This window comes from Haemaphysalis longicornis, unplaced genomic scaffold (assembly GCF_048455015.1).
Source record: "Haemaphysalis longicornis isolate Haplotype H1 unplaced genomic scaffold, Haemaphysalis longicornis Haplotype H1 scaffold_8, whole genome shotgun sequence".
Classification (NCBI taxonomy): Eukaryota; Metazoa; Arthropoda; class Arachnida; order Ixodida; family Ixodidae; genus Haemaphysalis; species Haemaphysalis longicornis.
This window is the reverse complement of record NW_027526445.1, coordinates 35681630-35703250: the sequence shown is the minus strand read 5'-3', so window position 1 is coordinate 35703250 and position 21621 is coordinate 35681630. Positions and strand designations below refer to the sequence as shown.

The 21621-nt window shown below is 42.2% G+C and overlaps 1 protein-coding gene across 1 annotated transcript; it reads left to right on the top strand.

Annotated features, from left to right (window-relative positions):
- Positions 1 to 1657: 1657 nt before the first annotated feature.
- LOC144148242 (uncharacterized) lies at positions 1658 to 17664 on the top strand. The gene is made up of 8 exons (XM_077679811.1): positions 1658 to 1752; positions 2383 to 2521; positions 3414 to 3628; positions 4866 to 5253; positions 6257 to 6430; positions 6609 to 6795; positions 8513 to 8752; positions 17471 to 17664. Exons 1-8 carry the CDS (start codon positions 1658 to 1660, stop codon positions 17662 to 17664), a joined length of 1632 nt encoding a protein of 543 aa, XP_077535937.1.
- The last annotated feature ends 3957 nt before the right edge of the window (positions 17665 to 21621 follow it).

Genomic DNA, 21621 nt, shown 5'->3' with positions numbered 1-21621 from the left:
TTTAAGTAATCGCAATAATGTATTCTTCGCGGTATGGTAATGCAAAGGTATTCGATTTGTGTTTACCATTGCTGTTTAAACAAAAGTTAAGATTCACGTGCATTCGAGGGTTTTTTTTTACAACAACGAATAGAAAAAGCAAGGGCATTTTACCACATGACTTATTCTTTAGGGCACTTTCTCAATGTCTGTAACACAAACGTATTTACATTTCTCAGATTTGTATAAAGGTAGAAAAACCAATTTGTTTACGTGGACTGATGTGCCTAAATATCACATTAATTGTTGGGCTTCTGCCCAGACAGCTAGTTAGTTATTCTGTCGGCTGATACACCATCCACAATTTCCATGATGATGATTATGATGATTAGAGGCCCCCCCGTTATATCAGGACGGTGTTTGTCACCAACCGCCTTTCCGGTGTTATTCGACTTGTTTGCCCTATCTCAACTGACCTTATTGGTTTGCCTCGCCGACTTTTCTGTCTGACACGGGACTAACCGATGTTCTTTCAACTTGGGATCCTCAGATTTTTTCTCCTAGTGCTGTAAATTTTTCCTACGTTCTGAACTGATTTTATTTTCTTCTCCCTCTTATTCATTGTTGGTGCGCACTTCTTCCCCTCTTTTTTTTTCACCTCACTATGTTCACCCCCATCTGAAGTAGCAAGCCCCGCCGTTTGTGGGGCTAACCTCTTCAGTGTTCATTAAAGGAGCCATGAAGAGAAAACACAAGTTTGGTTCATTCGAAAGATTGCCTCGTTAGAACCATAACGACACCACTTATAACGCAAACTTCGCTCAAATAAGCTACATAATTAGAAAAAACGGGAATGGTCATGCGACCCACCAGCTCATTTCCCGCAACAGAACCTATGCCGTCACATGGGCTAAGCTCTGCGATTGGCGGAGGCTGGCAGAAGCAAACGCATGTAAGCAGGGCTTACAGTTTGCATAGTGAGCTATATCCCCATGAAACATACTGCACATTCCTTTTATGACACTAAGAACGGTAGAGTAAACGGTTGAAGTTCCGAACGAATACGCAAGCGTGTGCACCAATGCGTACGAAACTATACCGCCGGCCGAGCTCGACATCTCGCCGTCGCGCAGACGAATTTTCGGGTTCGAGGCTCTTAGGGGCCAACGAACCGTCCCAGCACGCACAGCCGCGACCTTGCTTGGTATCCTAATCCCTTTACAGGAAGTTGGCGTCATATCTGTCATATCGCCAACCAGCAAAGGTAAAAATAGAAATGAGGGGAGTAAGGAACGGCAAGCAGCGACGAGACTGTGCCACTTATCGCAGAAGTTTCGGAATGGTGGTCGTATCGGCTTGCTTTCGTTACGTGCTCGTTTTCAGTTTACAACCACTGAAAACTTCAGTTTGTTTGAGTACTTTAGAATGAAATTTCGTTGCTGCGTCCTGAAATGCCCCTGTAGTACGGGCAAACCGTCGAGGGAGTGCGGCATCCCCGCCGGTGAAGAGATCTCCTATCATGCGCTGCCCAACGACGAACCTCGGCGAAGCAAGTGGCTACGCTTTGTGAACTTTGCAAACGGAGGAGAAAGGGAGCTAAAGGAAGTACGAGTGTGCTCGCTTCATTTCCGACGAAGTGATTACGCCAGGGACCCTTATGTTAGCTCACTCCTGGGACATGCCGCCACTCGTCGCTGACTTATGTACACTGCCGTCCCATCTGTGGTGCTCCCTGGTCAACCCGAGTATTCGGAGCGAAGCGACAGTCACTTGGTAAGTACAACGAATACTAGTTTCGGTGTTTAAACCGATGTGATAGGGCAGAATATATCGTTCGTCCAGTCACTATCAATTATTGTTTGAGTTTTCGAGATTTCGTGCATGCGTCATTTTTTGCTTAGTGCCTTTAGAACAGGTATTCGTTGATCGCGTACATTATTCTGTTGCAGCTAAACCGCCAAAATCTGGGAACAACGTAGCGCATGCGCGCGCGCGTCGGCTGGTACCACCTCTAGTTTGCGGCGCTGGACGGAAACGTCACGTCTATTACGATCCCTTTGCAGTCCTCTGAGGCCCCGACTACTTTCTACGACCCAGAAAACTCCGAGCATGAGTTACAATTGAGACCGCACATTTCCCTGTGGTACGCATGGGCGGCGCTTACTATTATTATTTTTTTTGCGAACCCCCTACAGATGCGGATAAAGTATTGGTGCTCTTAACTTCAGTGCTGGTACAAAGTAATACAAAAATGTCTTTTAAATTCTAACGGGCGCGTTTTTTAAGAAAAACAAATATGACAAATTCATATTGCTGCAATTCTCAAAAATTTCAAACAGAATTTTACCTTGTACAAAATAAACCACGCATGTCAAGTAATTTAATTCTCCTTTACACTTCCAGGTCACTTCTTCTGGTGTTCCAAGCCCGGACTTGCCGGAGAAAACTGACTGGCAAGGAAGCTTCTGTGTGGGTACCCAAACGAGCAAAGATGTGGGCCAAGACAAAGCAGTGCAAGCTTTTATCCCTGGGAGAAACAAGAGTGAGTCCAAAAATCCGTGTACAGACTTGCATACACATTACGGTTTTCCATTTTGTTTTTACAATGTTTCTGTTAACCAGGCTGGCATGACATGTTTATGGAAATATTCACGAGATACCAGCATATCAATGTAGCCAACAATTTTCCAGCTTTTTTGTATATATAAAGTGTGCTATTACCGAACGTTAAAAATTATGTGGATGCACCAGTGCCCTTGATCAGTTTGTATCCGTCAGTTTGTATACGTGCTTCAGCATCAACTGAATAGATTTGTTAATCTGCATCTCTAGGATGCACAATATACCACCAATTTTGCTACAACCCAAGAGGTGGAACACTTGCTGATTGATGAAGGCATTCTTGATCTAAAACAATTATTGGGCTCTCAAACTGGTCTTCCGTCTGGTTTATCAGTTTTCTTGCGACACCCACAGTTTAGCTGTTAAGGGACATCTTTTGAATTTCCAGATAAAGTCTTGGTGAATAATTCCCCCTCATTTACACTTGGTGCAAAGTCATTACAATGCGCGACCATCTTTAATTTATTTTTCATGAAAGTACCAATCAAATGCTGCGGTTGGTGAGGTCAACAAGTTATGTGTGAAGGGTGAAGACCGAGGGATGCTGTGAGGCTGTTAGGGAAATGGATATGCATGTGCATACCTTTTGCATTGATTTTATAAGTGAATCACTGTTCTTTCCTCTGAAACTTCACTCTTATAGACAGAAAACTTGTCTCACTCTCCGCTGGATCTCATGCATAAATATATTTGTTGTGGTTGGAAAATGCATGTTGGCGAGAATTATGCAGATAAATTGTGAAGATGTTTCAAGTGGACGTCTGGTACTAATGCATCTTTCCTTGTTTGATGGTTTTGGGGCAGGTGTTCAGGTTAACATCATGGTGAAGGAAACCTGTGACAAAGCAACACAAGTTGAAAGCCGGGACGTTCGACATACTACATCAACACCAGTCAAACGTCGACACCCTGAAACTCACCTACCTTCACCTGATGTCTCACCAGTACAGGGCAAAGACAATGCCTCAGACACAGTGTATGAACCAGGCGACGCGACACTGGCCTTGGAAAGCACTCTTGGTGAACAGTACGTGGAAATGTTTTCTCCAAAACATTTTACTTATTTGGGTCTCATGAAGACGTTATTTTTATGGTAAAGACAAAGCCTGTAGCATTGTTGTACCAAGGAGAACCCAAAAAGACAAAAAGTGAGGAAATGTTAGAGTGAAAAAGTCTTTGGCAATGACTGAACAAAAGGGGAAGGAAAATTTTTAAAGAGAGGAGGCAAAAATTTACTATAAAAAAGTGTTTAGACAAGCATGCACACTCACTGATTTCAATTAAATATTGGGTGCATTCCAAGATAATTGAAGTCCGCAGGACTGCGACTCAAGCATGTTAAAAGCTATCGTTGCGAGTAATTTTGTTTTCTACATAGCTAGCACGGTGCAACAACATTGGAAGGTGTTCTTGACCTTGTCTCAGAAAGCAGAAAAGTTAGTTTGATTTCCTTGCTTTTTCTTAGAAATAGTGCACTGCACTGAAAGTTGAAAGGAGAAAACAAGTTGAAATTTAAAAAGGAAAATATCCCTCCTCGTGCTACTACCTGAATACGGATGTAATGGTGCAATCCAGTGAGACCCCACGTCATGCTGAGCCGCTATAGCTTCGAAGCTCCACATTTCAGTGAATAGGCAGGCAGCTGTTACAAGCGAATTTTTAACTGGCCATGAAGGCAATTTACACGTTTGTCGAGTTTGAAAGAACTAGTCTTTGGTAACCTTCTGAGCTCTGTTCGTGCCTGGAATGTTTTTCAATCAAAAAGCACGCTGAATATTGATAAACTTTATAATTTTGCACTACAGTGGTGCAATTTGAGCAGGAGTGACATAATATTGGCCAGCACTGAAAACATTGTCGTCACGTGTTCACTGCACCTAAGTACACATTCAAGTGATACCATCAAGCAGAACTAGGACCGTCACTAAAATTATCCTGTTTTGTTTCTTGGTGGTGGCTTAGGTCACCGGTGGCTGCCAATTTCACAATGAGGATTTTCTGACATCATAGAGAAATCGCTGGAAAGTGGCTGGGGAGTTGCCACTGGCAACTTCTGTATTCCTCAGTAACTCCGTTGTTTGGTTAGCTTATAGCTTTGGTTAGCTTAGCCGTGCTTATAGGGCAGAGGCTTATTTGCCTATTCAGGTGCAGTTGACCGTGCAATATAACACAATATTTGCCCATTGAGGTGCAGCGAGAAAGAACATGCAAAACAATCATCATGCTGTAAATGTTAAAGTATGCATTTTTTATTTATGTTACAGAAGTAGCTTGGAAGAAGGACCAAGCAAGAACCCGAGCTCAGGCTACTACCTTGTCTTCCACACCTGCCTAATGGCACTTCTGAAAGTCTGCTTGACATGCCTTTCTCGCTCCTGTGAAGTGACCCTAAGTTTGAACGGCACCAGTGTTACGGCAACAACCACATGTCGGGACAATGCATGCTCCAAGCGGGAGCAGCAAATTTGGACAAGCCAGCCAACGGTTGGCCGCAAACCAAAGGGCAATGTTGACTTGGCAGCTGCCATTCTTTTCACAGGTGCAAGTCCGACCGCAACACTGAGGCTGCTTGAAATAATGGAAGTGCACACATTTGTAGACCGTGCTTTTTATGAATATCAAGCAGCATACCTTCTCCCTGCTGTCACAATGGCTAGTATACCCTTGTCTTCTTTGCATGAAGCATAACTGCACACTTAGCACTGATAAAAAATGCTATTTGCCATTATTATGTGGAAAACAAAAATCTGCAGACAACAGAAGAAGACTACAACAGCCATGAAGAGAAAATTTGAAAGAACTAAGATTCCGTATCTAACTCAGCTTCATTCCAGCCGCAAAAGATGTTTTTTAACGAAAAAAATGCAAGAAGTATTGAAAAACGTTCAAATTTCGCGCCACAGTGACGTCTTATGAGAAGAGTGACATCATATGCGCCAGCACTAAAAACAGAATTTTCAGCGCGTTAACGGCACGTTAGCATTCATGTGATGCGGTCAAATGGAACTAGAGGCCCAATTACAGACGTCCAGTCATGTGTCGTCGCTACAGGTCAGTTAGGCGGCCGCCAATCGCACAAACAAGGTTCCGTGACGTCATAGAGAAGTTGCGGGAAATTGGCTAGGGGGTCGCGACTGCTTCACACGTTTTCTTTAATACCTCGGTTATTTGTTCGGAGATTGCGATGATATTGGTATCATTGTTATCGGGACTAAGCACTCTTTCTGATAAACCCAACTTGTATTTTGTCTTCATGGCTCCTTGTGCAGGGAACTCAATGACTGACATTTTTGGTGATTGCTATATGTACTGCATTAGAGCTAACTGGTATCTCCTTTATGTGGCAGTCAAATGCCTGGTTTTGTGACAAGAGACATAAACCATTTTCCAAAAACATTTTCTCTTACACAAGCTTTGTGTAACACAAAAGCTGTACCAGTAAAACTATTTCACTATGCTTGTTGTACGGAAAATGCTTGCCAAGATTACATGCCTATGTGTACTATTTTGCAATGGATGCTAAACCACCATGCAATGTAGTAGCCATTTGAGGAATAATGAAATCTAAAATGACAATTAAATTGCTTATAAGTACTAACCGTGTTAACATGCGACTGCATGGCTAAACGCGGTTTTATTTCTTCATTCCTGGCAGGTGTGGCATCAGCACCAGACAGAATTGCTGTCCCAGCTGAAGAGTGGCAGCGTGGATATCTGTGGTGATGGACGATGCGATTCACCGGGGCACAGTGCCAAATACTTGACGTATTCGTTCCTCTGTGCAAGCCTGGGAAAAATTCTGCACTCGGAGCAAATCCAAGTGGGAGAGGTAATTTCAAGGAAGGCATTATGTTCGATCAGCAAAAGAGTTATTCTTATTACCACTGTTCTTGGGCTTATTTTTTTTTACATGATGTCAACCTATGACTTATGACAAAGTTCATCATTGCCATTTGATCTGCTGTATATGGCATATATATTATGCAACTATCTATATTTTTTTCCAGAGTGAAGATGTAAAAGCCAGCTCAAACATGGAAAAAAAAGGCTTGATCAGAGGTCTTCAGTTTCTCCAGTCTTCAGGCATAGCGGTGAAATCTCTCACCACTGATAGGCACTCGGGGATCAAAAAACACATGAGAGAAAAGGAACCTGAAATCCTGCACTACTTTGATGTTTGGCACGTATCAAAAGGTACTGTAATGTTCATGAAGTCGAACCTCATTATAACGAAGTAATATTGGGGTAGCAAGTTAGTTTCTTATATGCAATATTCGTTGTAACAGTACAAGTAATAATCGGCTCTAACAAATCAGCAGCCTGGCTCGTGCAAAAATACTAGAACAAAAACGCATTATTCTAGGCTTCCAACCCACTTAAACAAGGTAATCATTACCTGTCTCTTTGTGGCATTTCAAGGGACTAGACCGGAAACATACAAACATGACACTACAACAGAACAAAGTTCTGTTCTGTAGGCCTGTGTTCTTATTTCGGACCTGTGTTCTATAAGGCCTGTGTTCTTATAAGGCCTGCGTTCTTATTTCGGAGCAGTAAAATTTGCTGTTGTGCCAATCGACCGAAATTTCGGCAACCGTTTCAAACGATTAAGAATAATTATTGTTTTTCAACTTTTTATTTTGCTTTTTATGCTAGCTCTGCAGTTTTGAGCCTCATGCTGATCAAGTATTTCTTCATTACAGCCGATATCGCGAGGCCTTTGAGGTTTTGGTTTCGTTATAAATAGAATAAGTGCCACAAATTAGGCCTGGCCAACCAAAGTTCGTATTTAGTTCGCTATGGTTGATAATTCACGATATCAGTGTTTGTTGTTATATAACGATGTTCAACTGTACTACTGTACCATTTTAAACTGACGTTTGTTTATTTACTGTTTCACGGCTGAAAATTTCAGAAAACTTAGATCTTGCTTCAAGAGGCCATAAAGACAAATTACAAGTTTGTTTCATTACAAAGTACTGCTTTGTTCTGATAAGAATGACACTATTACTAATAGAGAGAGAGAGAGAGAGAGAGAGAGAGAGAGAGAGAGAAACTTGAACGAAATTTGAAAACGTTAGCCTCACTAACAGTGAGGCATGCTAGGGTGAAAATGGTGAAATTAAAGGAATGAAATAAAAAAGGGGGAGCGAAAGTAAAGCATTGTGATATATATATGGGAATATATATGATATGTCAATTTTCATATCGCTACACAAAACTGAGAAGAAATGAAGCAGTGTCGACTTCCCAGCCACTTTCTGATAATTTCTTTACGCCACAGATTCTTGGTTGTCAAGAAGCATGACTCAGCTGTTCTAGTGGGGCCCACAGTTCTAGTTTACAGTATCACTTGAATGCTTATGTACAGTTACCACTATAATAAGTGTCATTAGTGCTGGCCCATAATATGTCGCTCATGGCCACATTGCGTCACTTTAGCATGAAATTTGAATGTTTACCTTTTTTCGTTCTCAAGTTGGAAAAACATTCCTAGTCGTAGTAATATAGCTGAGTGAGTTACCAGTGGTAAGCTCTTTGTAAAGTTGTATTTTGTCCTCATGGCCCCTTTCAGAATACAGAGTGGAAACCAACGGGGTAATTGACAGCAGAGAGCAAGAATCGGGGAACTGCCTAACAAACGAATTTGTTGTTAGTCACTACTTCCTCTGTCGTTCTTGCTTATTCCGTTGTTTTGCTCAGGCTGTTCTTAGGGAGGAAAATTCGACAACTGACCTACATTTGCTGCCTGTTCAAAGAGATAACCAGGTGTAAACTCGTGGTGAAAGAAATTTGCTCATGATCAATTGATGTTGCTTGTGGGGCAACAATCTTGCAAATCCCGCCTTTACAGTGCCTCGTGTCCCACCTTTCTGGAAGGTAATAAGTTTTTACTGCTGTTAATTTGTAGGACTGCGGAAGAAACTCAATGCGGCCTCAAAAAGAGCTGGCTGCATGATGATCAGCAAATGGACGCCAGCCATTGTCAATCACCTATACTGGTGCGCATCTGCTAGCAAAGGAAATGGCGCCGTGGTTGCTGCAGCGTGGCAGAGCATGCTGAATAACCTACTAGGGTTACATGAGGGGCACAGTGACCTCTACCAAAGGTGCCTTCACAGGCCTTTGCACCTGGAATGCCTCACTGCTGGTGAGTAGAATTCATTTCAACTGCTTTAAGCTATGGATTTTTTTACAGCGAAGTACCAGAAAGAAAACCGACACTGGATTGCATTAGGTTTGTGACAGGATCAGCGTGTAATACATGTGAAAACATGAAAAGTGTTGTGGAAACGATGATAAAACCGTCTATAATTGTAGGGTAGGTAACAACACATGCACAGCAGTGGAAAAGCTAAATGAAGCTTATTTTCTTTTGCTATTTTTTGCAGGATTTTCACATCAACATTTTACATCTCATAATCATCTGCGATAATGGCAGGCCAAGCCAGCCATTAAGAGAAAGTTTTAAACTTCTGCAACGTCCGAAAAAGACAATTTAATCATTTGACTCTTATACTAAAAAAATTAATGATTGGCAGCAATTCATGAAAGGTCTATACATGCACAGGAGGAAATATTTGCACTGCAGTCAAGCTATTTAATTGACGTGCAATTAATACTAGTAGACGACCTGCATCAATATGCTCATTAAATGTAATCTCCCTCTCCTCCCTCACCCAACTGAAAGTTCTTCACTGATGGCCTTCTTGTTGGGATTTTTCTTCATACTCTTTTCTTTTTCTTTGTGGTGTATTGGGATGCACCTCGAAAACTTCAAGTTTATTCATAAGGGGATGCATTATCACAAAGCTAGCAATTCTCCTCATTCGCAGACTGGAAAGGTTGGATAGTAATTGTCTCACAGTGGCCGTCCTGGGGCAAACTATTAATTGTGAAGAGCAAACAACGTGGTGCAGGTGACACGCCAGTAATATTTTTAGCAATGGTATAATCCAAGTTATGAATTGCAAACCAACAATCGGTGTCCAACTCTCAAGTATTCATGCTCGCTCCATTTACTGACATCAGCAATTACAGTATCTACAAATAAATATGAAGTTGAAACCATTTACACATTTAAAGCACCATATTTTGACCCCGTATGTGAAACCCAAGTGTGTTCGTTTTATTCAAGCTCATTCCCATCGAAGATGTACAAACTAGCACAGACCAGAGCCACTCTCTAGTAAGTAGTTCTGCTGTAAAGAGTGTTTTCAAGAAGTGTACTGAGATGGAGTAATGCAGGACTTTTGCAGCCCAGTGTGTTGTGAGAACGGTTTCTTTTTGGGACTAGGGAAGGGTCAATTATTTTTTAGGAACCAAAATGTGAGGTCTTATGGGAAAGTCATGTGGGCATGTGAGAAGACATACGCGAGGTGTTGTACGTGCATTTTTCTTGCAGGCGTGACGTAAGGTTGAATTGAGCTGCCTTCCCTAAAGCGAAGATGAGTAAATCTGCCTTTGTTCACCTGCTTGGTGTGGCAGTATTACTGAGCATGTTATACTTATACCTAAAAATACCTAAATGTTATACCTCATTTTATACCTAAAAATAAACTACTCGTACATCTCACCCTGCGCTATAAGAGAGGAGCGCAAGTTGAGACCAGAATGCCGTGGCATGCGGCAGCCGTCTCACTGTTTTTCATATCTGCAAAAGATGGTGCGGGGTGTTGTAGCTCTGGGTCACCCTGTTTACTGGAAGGTGGCTGTGGTGCCTCCATCTCCTCTCCCTTGCATAAGGTGCAGCAATGTAATAAAAAATGTCACAGCAGAATATCAAATGTCCAAGCTTTTATCTTTTAGATATCCAATACCTGTAAAGGATCCTGCAATGTGCTGATGCTGTAGGGTTTTACCTTGGAAGCAAATGACAAATGCAAATTGTCTTACGTTGTAAATTATAAGTTAAAAATATAAAACTTCGCTTCGATCCACCACCATTTCTTCCCTGCCATAACCTGAACAGGCAGCTTTGCCAGAGTGTATGACTGCACACTCCCATGTGATGGCATGCGCGTACACATAATTTGCATCGCTTTTTCTCCCTCAGACTCTGCTGCTTACAAGCAAATTAAGAGCATTGTTACGGCGCCACTCCTCGTGAAAGACATACGTCAACTCTCACCGGATGTTCAAACCTACGCACTGGAATCTTTCCATATAGTGCTAAATAATTTTGCACCAAAGTCAACCGCTTTCACATACGAGGGAATGAAGGCTCGGTGAGTTGTCATCATGGAGCTTGAGCCCCAAAAAAATTTTACCAACAGCTGGCTAGATGTTCATTGTGGGTAGAGATAAACTAGGTAGCACATTTTTTCATGCTCCAAAGTGGCACATGCACATTTCTTTACAAACATGAAATGTGACAGAAATCCGCGACATCTTCACTTGAAAAACTATCCGCAGAAAATGGAGTTTGTGATACTACTTGATAAAAGTAACACTGGTTCCAATTTAATTTAAAGAGAACATGAAGACAACACACAACGTTCCTCTAACCAAAAGAGTGCTTCATAGAAGTACCACAAACTTGTCAAACACTGAAGAAATCATAAGCAAGGGTAAGGACTCACCAGCTACTTTCCCACACTTTGGCTTAAGACATGTAACGTCTAACTAATGTGACTGGCTTATATAGACTAATCTAAATGCCCATTCAAATAGTTATGCGGAATTTCAGCTGGAACTTATAATATCTTGAAGTCTTGATTAAAAATAAAAATTGGCTCCAATCTACGCTGTGAAGGCGGTCAGAAAGCAAAGCTTTAACCGATACCTACAACAATTCTCCATGCGACGTCACTCAAATTCACACACGTGGTTCTAGAAAGAGTGAAACCAGAGATTCCTCCAGCCTTTAACTGGAATTCGCGGGGACGCCATCCCGAACGCAGCAGCGTCAGCCACGGCTGGACTAGAGTGGCGGACGCCGCTGCTGTAACCCGGCCGTGAGTCGGGAGAAAGCAAACGGAGAGGAGCGTCTTTCGAAGGGGGAGACAGCAGAACCTAGCCATCCCGATATGCTAGCCCGGGGCTACACCACCACGCGACACAGACGCAGACACCGAAACAATCTGGCATGTGAGCTTAGCGATTCCCATTTATACCATTAAACTAAATATAGTTTAGTAAGTTTGAGAATTGCGAGAAAGCTGAGGGAACTTTCACATTCGCTATTTATCAGAACCAGTTGCTCCATTAGTCTTTTGTAATACCTGTTAAAACACAATCGAATTTGTATTCAGCAATTTAAAAAATGCAGTCCCATGCGTGGCAAGCTGTGTGCAAAAGGTTTTTGTTTCTCTAGCGGCCAGATGTCTGTATGTGGTCTGCACATTTTCTTTTCCCGCCCTTCAAACCAATCCTTAACGTTCTTTGCCGTACGACCACTTTATTCTGTTGGGTCCGGGTTATCCAGGAGGTGATGTCGAACAAGTTAATCAAGCCGTGCGAAGTAAGCGCGCAATGGACGCAAAGCTGCGCCAAATCAGGCTCAAAGCAACCGTTGCTAAAGCAGACGACAAAGCCGATGGAAGGGTCCCGCTGACGTTCCCCCCGGGGTGAGCACGGGGAACGCTGGTCAATAGCGCCCTTCCGCCACACCATCTACACTGTGATCCGTGAGTGGAAAGCGCCCTCCGCCTCCCCAGCCACGTTGGAATTTTCTTGTCCTGCTTACCACGAAAGAACCGTTGGCTGGTAGAGGTAGAAAGCTTTGCTTTAAAAAAGTATCTCGTACCAATACCTCAAGAAAAAAGTGGCCCCAGTGAAATAATGAAGAAGAAATAAGTACGAACGTTGAAGTCTCGAGAATTACTAATACATCACGCCCATTTCTTGCTTACCTGGCGTGAAGGTTCAAATGAGCTCAAGTACAATTCCAGGGGCTTTCATTGCCTCAAGCAAGAACTATGTTTAAGGCTACATTGTTAGAAAACGTGGGGTTATTGTACTGTGGAACGTCCTGCTACATCTTACTATGCTAGGTCAAGTATTACAGAATTCTTGCATCATCACAATGCACTGAGTCGGTATACAAACTGCCTGTTCTTGGCTGCCTCAAGTACGTTGCTGGTTTTTTTTTTGTCACAACTAGCTTCCCCTGTCAGGTTGAAATCAACAGGAGTCAGTCTGCAGATAAAACGCAGTACAAGCAGCTTTGAGGGGCCAAGCCATTTTGTGAGAAAGATTTTATACCTCCTGCTCGGAGCACAGTGTCGGCAGCAGTGGCTTTTGTATCCATCCTCAATTAACACTTTGCTTTTGCAACTGCAAACTTTCCATATAACAAAGCAGTCGAAAACACCTTCCAATGTGGTGCACCATTTTGGGTTCACATTACATTCGAAGTAAGGCTTTCTTTTCATAGAAAGAGCAACATAATCAAACATCTACATCTCTAAAACACGTGTAGAACAAATAAAAGCATCCTTTTGGACAAAGCAAAAACAGAAACAACCCTAAGTGGTGGACGTTTGCCAATTTCCAAAGTGGCTTGAATAGGTTCCTAGCTTGCCACTACAAACTTCCTCGTAACCAAGGTTTAGGTTTTCAGTGTAATTCTGCAAGTTTAAATAATTAATCAGGGGTGAAATGCTTCAAACTAGAGAGAATTTGGCTAGATTTTGGGGCCTTAAATATCTCTCGCTTTTGCTATTCCCAGTCTTCAAATCCAATCTTTGGCTAGAGCAGAGCCATATCTCAACAGTCAGTTTTACGTCAAAAGTCCCCAATTCCCAGCCTTCCCTGCTAAAAAAAAAAGTGGGAAAATTATTTTTTTTTCTTTTAAAACTCCAGGGGGATGGAGAACCATACCCCTTGAAGAAGTTTCTGTTGTGGCCTTGGTGCCTCACCAGCCACTTCCTGCATTGGACAGCAGTGAACGCTAAGAAAAAAAGAGACTGTTCCGAGATTAAAGTTACAGATATTGCAAACTTATGAAAAAGTTATAAGCACTGCCCGTATGCCATGAATATATATATACATCACATTGGTTATTTTTCTAGGACCCTCATAGCAGCTCTTCACTTCAACGAGAACACCAGCCGAAAGCAAGCTGAGACAGCCAGTGGTGACCCGATGTGGCGTGTGAGACCATCAAGGGCCACACCTGGGACAGTGACGGCCAGTGAACGCAAAACGCCTGCAACCTTTGGTAAATTCATTTTATTTGGCACAGGTGATATCTCAGTATTGTGGCAAATTTTTCTATTTGTTTACTGTAGCTGTTAATCATGCAGCAGCAATCTTAAGGAAGCACACTGGTCTTAGAAACGTTTTTTTGTTTTCCAACCAATTCTGATGAAACTTCATAGGCTTGGTCAGTTTTTTAGCTGATTTCAAATATGTCATTAGTTTTGATGTGAGTTAACTAGTCTCTGTGTTAATTAAAAAAATTCCTTGACTTTTTTTAGAAGAGTAGGAAAAAACTATTCCACAAAAGATTGCCAACAAGACATGAATAGATAGCAGAAGTTGTGGGAAATGAAACATGGGAAGCAGTTTTTTTGCTTTGCATCAATTCTAACTTCTGGATTTTAACTACTCCTGCTAACCAATTAAAAATAATGGTAATTAAACAGCTACTGAAACACAAAATGCAAAATCTGCTTCCCATATCGCATGGTTTAGACATTCAGCTTCACAGTGCAAAAGAAATGATGTTCCTAGCTGCACTACATGCTGGGATGGGCCTCTCGAGAATTTTGTGTCACTGCGATACCACTCAAGGCAAAAAAGTGGACAATTATAGGAAAATAATTATTTCCTTCGTGAAATCGGGCCTATGTGACTTTTATAAGTATGTGGCACTGTTCCACATAGGGAATTTTTGCAGGAAAAACTGTGCAAATCGAAAGAAAAGTTATTCCTAAGAAAATGCTTTTTTTGGGCAATTTTTTGGTCCCAAAGACCCATGTGCCCCCTTAATTAAAAGGGCCATGAAGACGAAATGCAAGTTTGGTTTCTTCAAAAGATTGCCTCGTGAAAATAACACAGACATGACTTTTAACTGTTAACTTAACTCAAGTAAGCTGTATGATTAGGAAAACAGAGAATGCCCATGTGACACCCTAGTTCATTTCCCCTCAAGAACCTAAGACTTGTTATGCACAGTTGTGCGATTGGCTGAGGCTGTCAAATGCAAATGTAAGTTAGGCAGGAACGAGCTGTTTGAGCTTAAATTTAAATCATGTTCTTTTTATAGAAGCTATGCAAGTGCACAAAAACATACAAGCAACCAGTGCACTATGCTTGTTATAGCTACACAGCTGTCCGGCACTTTGAGGTTGTCTGACACGACACTGGCCAACTGGCGCAAGCAACATGGTCTTATGTGACCCTGTTTGTCGAGCATACGCAATGGTTTATGAAACAATTAATATCAACCGCAACAAAAATAAGCCAGTTGTAATACGGGCAAAAACAAAGTAAGTGCGGACAGTGGTCCTGAGCACCATGTAGGCATACTGATGGTAACAAGGCGTTTTCCCATACGCTGCAGCCCTAGTCAGCCTACTAAGGTTCACATAAGTACCTGCCCCGGATAAGCCATTGTTGAGGTCATGAATCACATGATCCAATGGGAGAACCAACATTTTGTTTTGAAATTTTTAAAGTCTCAGTGAAGAGAGCATCGTTTGCTGCAACACAAGTTCTGGGGGCACTATAAGACACTAAATCTTTTGATTTAAGCAAACTTGTATTGTCTGCGTGGCCCCTTTATTAAAACCTTTAAATATTATAGGCAGGGAAAAGTTTACTCGTCACCTCTCCCGATCTCATACCCATGGCCTGAAATACAAGAAAAGGGCCGGATAGCCTGCGATAGGAAGTACCTGTTTCTAGTTCGCTGACTCAAGGGCGAGATTGGAGAATTTGCAGCCTGTCAATCCAATTCCAATTATATGTACTCCTGCCTCCTCTGCTCTACTGGCGAATGCACTGGCTCAATCAAACACTTTAGGTATTTGCAACGAAGCTGTGTTACCAAAGACACCACCACTACCACCATCACCATTTCAGATGGTGCCGGAAGCCCGAGAATGGACGTGCAGATGAGTTGATTCCACACAAACAGGCTACTCATGTACAGATGTTACAGATAGATATTAGGGATGACTGTGAAATTTCGGGGGCAAAGAATGGGATCGCCAGGCTCGTGATAGAAGTTGCTGGAAATCTGTCGAAAGATGCCTTTACCTTGCAAAGGACACAATTAGGCTAATGGTGATGGTGGTAACATATTTGCTATGTGTAAAAATCCACTGGCCCAGTACACCCTTACCAATTCATCTAAAGTGCCAGTTTTTCAAGCATTCGCTTGAGTGGAGAACCTGAAGTGTTTTATTCAACTCTTTGCTCGGTATGTGTGATATGCAGTAGGATTTGTCAGGACTTTGATCATGCAGCAGCAGGATGGCAGTGAACTATTCTTGTCACACAGAACACGTACGTGACGTCCTGCTACGCACAGGCACTTGAGGTGGGCAAAACTGAAGGTCCTCCTGAAGCCAGTGATGCTGTATAGAGGGCGAGGATACAGCAGGGGTTATTCTAAGGCGATGGCTGCTGGGAGCGATGCTTTCGGCGATCCTGGGGAAGCAAGGTGAAAAGCAGTTAAAACGACAGCCTACCCTTGTGCTAGGTGCACCTGTTTGTCGCACACTAAATCCTTGTGTAGCACGAGAAAACCTACTTAAAACACCTAGCTATTTTCACTGCTAGTATATGTACTACTGCCAGGAACAAAAGAAGCATGAAAATAAACAATTTCAAGAAGAAGAAAACGTGCGTTCTAAGGTTTCATTTCCCTCGCACTACACTTTCTGCTGATTTGGTGGAGGCTGTGATGGCAGACTCACAAATATGTAGGGCTAAGTTCAGCAAATCACGAGCACGTTAAGCATGTGCAGCTTGTGCGTAAACAAACCAAAAGGAAATATTGTTATGAAACTAAAATGGACAACCATAGAGTGAGTGAAGATCAACATTTTTAAAACTGCCATCGCATGAAGACGGATAACAGTTTGACATAAAAAACATCATTATGATAGTTGCCACGGTGGCTGCAAATTGCAGAGGGTTTGTTCGGTCTTCTGCCGCCCATCACCAATATACATGAGGCTAAATAATAAAATAATGCCTAATAGGGGCTGAACTGCACAGTCCAACCCCAAATAAGATTTTAATAACCAATTATTTCACATCAGTGTCCCCCTAAGCAACCAGATTTAAAAAGTCGAGCCCACATATAATGGCCCCACTTAAAACGAACTTTCGCTTATAACGGACAAAACATGCGTGACCGTCAAAATATACGTTATTTCAATGGCATAAAATCTCACGTACAACGAACATCTTTGTGCTACAGTGACACGATATGGGCGCGAGTGACGTCATATGGGCCAGCACTAAAGACAGTTATCAGGGTGTTAACCACACGTTAGCATCCAAGTGATGCGATCACATGGAACTAAAGACCCCACTACAATCGTCCAGTCACGTGTCTTAGTGATGGGTTGGTTCAGCAGCCACCAATTGCACCAACAAGATTTTGTGGCGTCATAAAAATTTCCTGGAAACTGGCTAGAGAGTCCCCACTGCCTTTTTTTTTCAAATCAAAATCAAATTTCTTTTTGAGTACAGGTATACAAGCATATTAATATATAGAAGAGGGTCCCAGAGTCCGCAGACTGTAACGGTACCCTCAAACATGTCTTCTTCAACATTTCTGGTATTCTTTCGAAGTTTTAGATAAAACTGGTATCATTGTTATTGGGACAAAGGGGTCTTTTTGATGAACCACACTTGTATTTTTTTTCATGGACCCTTCATAGAACATGTGTGTTTCTCTTTTTAGGTTACGTGCCAGACCTTCACAATGCTGTCATTCAGCTATGCTCTTCAAGGCAAACATTTGAAGAAGCCAAAAAAAGCATTCCAGCCAAAGCCCCACCAGCTTTCTCTAAGTCTGCCCAGAAAGGAGAAAGCGCAGCTCACGCAGCAGTAGAACGCAGGAAGCGGTTCAAGAAGCCGACATTGCATCCCGAGTGATGCGGCAACACCTCTCGAATTGTGTTCCACAGATTTCTCGTAAAACTGCAAGATCCTTTTCCTTAAGTTTCGACTTTATTCCTGGCTGCTAACTCCTCAATGTTTCAATATTTCAAGGTCCATTTACTGCATTTCTTTAAGGCCAAAGCTGTTGTTTTGTGGAAGTTGTTGATCATGATTTCACCCAATATTTTTTAAAGTGTACTGCCATGCTCATTCTATGAAAGTTTGTAACTTATTCGCGTTTCTGTGATGAAGTTCTTTTTTTGTGTGTTTTTAAATCCCACCATCACCGTTCGAATGTCCAAGTTCTTCACTTAGGTACAAAAGTAACCGTTAATTTTTTAGAGGTGTGGCTTCACTTTTTCTGTCCAGGAAAAATGAATGGGACTTTTCTTTTAGAGGAGCCATGAAGAGAAAATACAACTTCATTTAATTTGAAAGAACAAGGATTCAGTATCTCACTCAGCTCCATTACAGCCACAAAAGACGTTTTTTTAACGAAAAAAAGCAAGAAGTATTTAAAAAGTTTCAAATTTTGCGCCACAGTGACGTGTTATGAGCAAGAATGACGTCATACGGGCCAACAATAAAACACAATTTTCAGTGCGTTAACGGCACGTTAGCATTCAAGTGATGCAGTCAAACGGAACTAGAGGCCCCATTACAAACGTCGAGTCATGTGTCGTCGCCACAGGTTAGTTAGGCGGCCGCCAATCGCACAAACAAGGTTCCGTGGCGTCATAGAAAAGTTGCGGGAAATTGGCTAGGGGGTCGCCACGGCTTCATACGTTTTCTTTCATATCTACGTTATTTGTTCGAAGATTGCTATGATATTGGTATCATTGTTATCGGGACTAAGCCGTCTTTTTAATAAACCCAACTTGTATTTTGTCTTCATGGCTCCTTTAAGTGCAGCATCACACAACTGTTGTGAAATGGTTACCCAGGCATGAATCAACCTGACACGACAATAAAAACTGGCACCGACCAGGAATGTTTACAATCCAAAAAAGGCGTTTCGGCCCCCAGACGGCCTTCCGTCCAACCCTCGATTTCATGAATCTGACAGTTCAATGATTACATGTTTTTGGGACTTCATTTTTTCTATGCTCAACAATATTTCAGTCACAAATGTTTACTGTTAATCCAGTGCTCCTGAGAAACTGTTTATTGTTGTTTAAGTGCAGCATTACTCTTTTATTTTCGAAGCATGTTGTCTCCACGTGTGAATGCAGACGTGATGGCCGAAAAAACTGCAAGTTTGTGTTTCTTTGTTTTAGGGGTGCCATCTTACTTCTTTATGAAAGTCTTTTGTTGTGGTAATGGTCACTGGCTTGTAGAGGCCATGAAGACCAAAAACAATTTCTGTGGGCTGCTTTCTCCCAGTAAAACGATGGCCATTTTAACACAATTACCATCAGCCGTCTTCTCGTTGGTTTCTTATCAGGTCACAGGTCCTTATTCTTATCAAGTCCTTATCATGTGACCGACTGAAGTCACACTCGAATAAACAACTGCGCAACTGCAGTGGTGCCTGCAGTTTTGTCTGGCCTCACCACTTGAATGCTAATGTGGAGTTCACAAAGTATTAACTTTTTCTTTCCTCTTTTGCACCACTGCTGTCATTGTGTAGCATGAAACTTGAAAGCTGCCCAATATTTCTCATCCGTTTTGTCTGAAGACATCTTTCGGACACTGAAGTAGCCTTAAGTAAGTGACCAAAGACTAGTTTTTTCAATTTACATCATGGTTTTAAAGTGCAGCATTATGGCTCTGCTGCAGAAGTTCATTCATAAAGTGAGATTGTACCTGTGATGGCAGAAACATGACATGTTACTGCGACTTTTATTAGGAGTGTCATCTCTGCTGTGTGGAAGTTTGCAATTTATCTACTGTGTCTATGAAAATCTTCATTATTTTTTACATGCAGCACTGCAACCTGTCAGTTGTGAAAGTTTATTATTTATCCAAATGACATACCACATGTGAGGGTTCATACATTACCGAGTTGTGCTTGTTTTTAGGTGTGCCATGACTTTTTATGTTCTGATAGTTTGTTTAATTTACCTGGTGTTAATGAACGTAATTTAATCCATGATATCATTGTTTTAATCAGTGACGGTAAATAAACGTCAATACTTGCCGTGGGGTACCTAGGGTACTTGAATCCTGTTGGTGTTTCTGTTGGGAACGAAGCCCTTATCTTCGTCACCACACAGGACGGGATCACGAAACGGACACCTCCTGGCAGCCGCCCCCACACCCAACGCACAAACTGCCGGTATGCAGCATAGCGATACCTCCTAGGGAAAGAAATATACATAACATGAAATAAAACCCATCAAACAGCCTGTGCAAAATAAGCCAATGCTACATTCGCAAAACAGCATCTCGGATGTTCTCGGATGGCAGTATACAAAATATGGCTTTTGAACCTTGCGCAAGAAACAAAGAGGCAACTGCTGCTCTTTAAGTTACGGGATGTCTTTTTCTTGTGGAGATGCTTTCGTGAAGGGGCCTTGCTTATTAAGATATTATATTTGCACACGGGTCTCTTTTTAAGTGTATGCAATTACTACTGGAATAACTGGGTGGTAGTGATGGGCAAAACCTTGTTACACCCACGCTGCAATATATTTTTTCCACGCATTATGGACTGATGTGCAACGATCTGTTTTGAACAAGTAACACCTCCTTTTCCTCTGTGCTGGTCTCTGCATTCATTATTTTGTTTTACTTCTGCGTCTTCTGTAGGCCTTCCCAAGAAAGAGGTATTTATTTGTGTGTTGCATGAACACCCGAAACGCAAATGAGATAAGGAAAGCATGGCGTTACCCCCAAGTTTCTCCAATCACAGCATGATAACCACTCTGGTCGGCTTTTCATATAAACCCACTTTCTTTTGCCAGCAATACCCAAATGAAATATTCACAAAGCCATTTGAGCATACTGATTTCTCTAAAAGGACGGACAACACTCAGACAGTTACTTGGCAACTACATCAGAACATCGACATGCATCGCAGGGTGGGTTTTGGGATGTAAAATGACAAGACGGGGACCCCAGGCTATGCATCTTGTGCAACTCGTTTAAACCATTTCATTATGTTCCCATCTACATAGCAGTTCACCCAGGGTAAGGGGAAAAAATAGAAGTGCACAGAGCAAGTGATATACCACTGCCAAAAAGCAGAGCTGTTGTGCAAGAGCTAGAAGGAACATGTGCCAAGCCAATGCATGTCACAGCTAGAGCTGGACAAGGGGGAAGAAAGAGGAGAGGAGAGAAGAAAGAGAAGGGTTGGTGCCAGACAAACCACCGGGCGCATGCCCACCCTGCTTGGCATTGCCTACTGATGGAGAAAGTCCTCTTTCTTGTGGCCTTGCACTGTTTTGCTCAGGCAGCTTCAGAATCATACCTTTTTCAGGCAGGGTGCATCTCGTGCTCTCGCACTAAAGAAAAGCTACAAGGCATTTTCATGTGCACTAGGCTACACCAATGAATTGTGGACTGCTTTGTGCGCCTTTCCAAACCCTCCATGGTTGCTGCATTTGACTCCATGCAATACCAAAAAAACACGTCACTTGTGAATGTCGCTGTCCATGTGATCTCCTCTAGCACGCAGTTCAAAGTATGCAACACGGAGTACAGCCATATTTAAACAAAGAATAGAAAAATCTGGGTGCTCCGTGATGCATTCTTCAAAATGCAATGCTTGGGCCTCTTCTCCAAGCTCCGTGCAGCACAGGCATTCGCTCTCGGTGAAATTCGCAAGAACCTCGCAGTGTTTGCAGTCACACCTGAAAGAAATTGCAAGAAAACACTCTAAGCATGACAGGAGCATCAGGGGTGCCCAAAGTGTAGTATTTTCTTAATTTTTGGAACTGCACCTGTCCTGCCTAGAAGGGTACACAGATTTGAAGCCCATATTCGCCATTTTTTTTTAATTTTTGTACT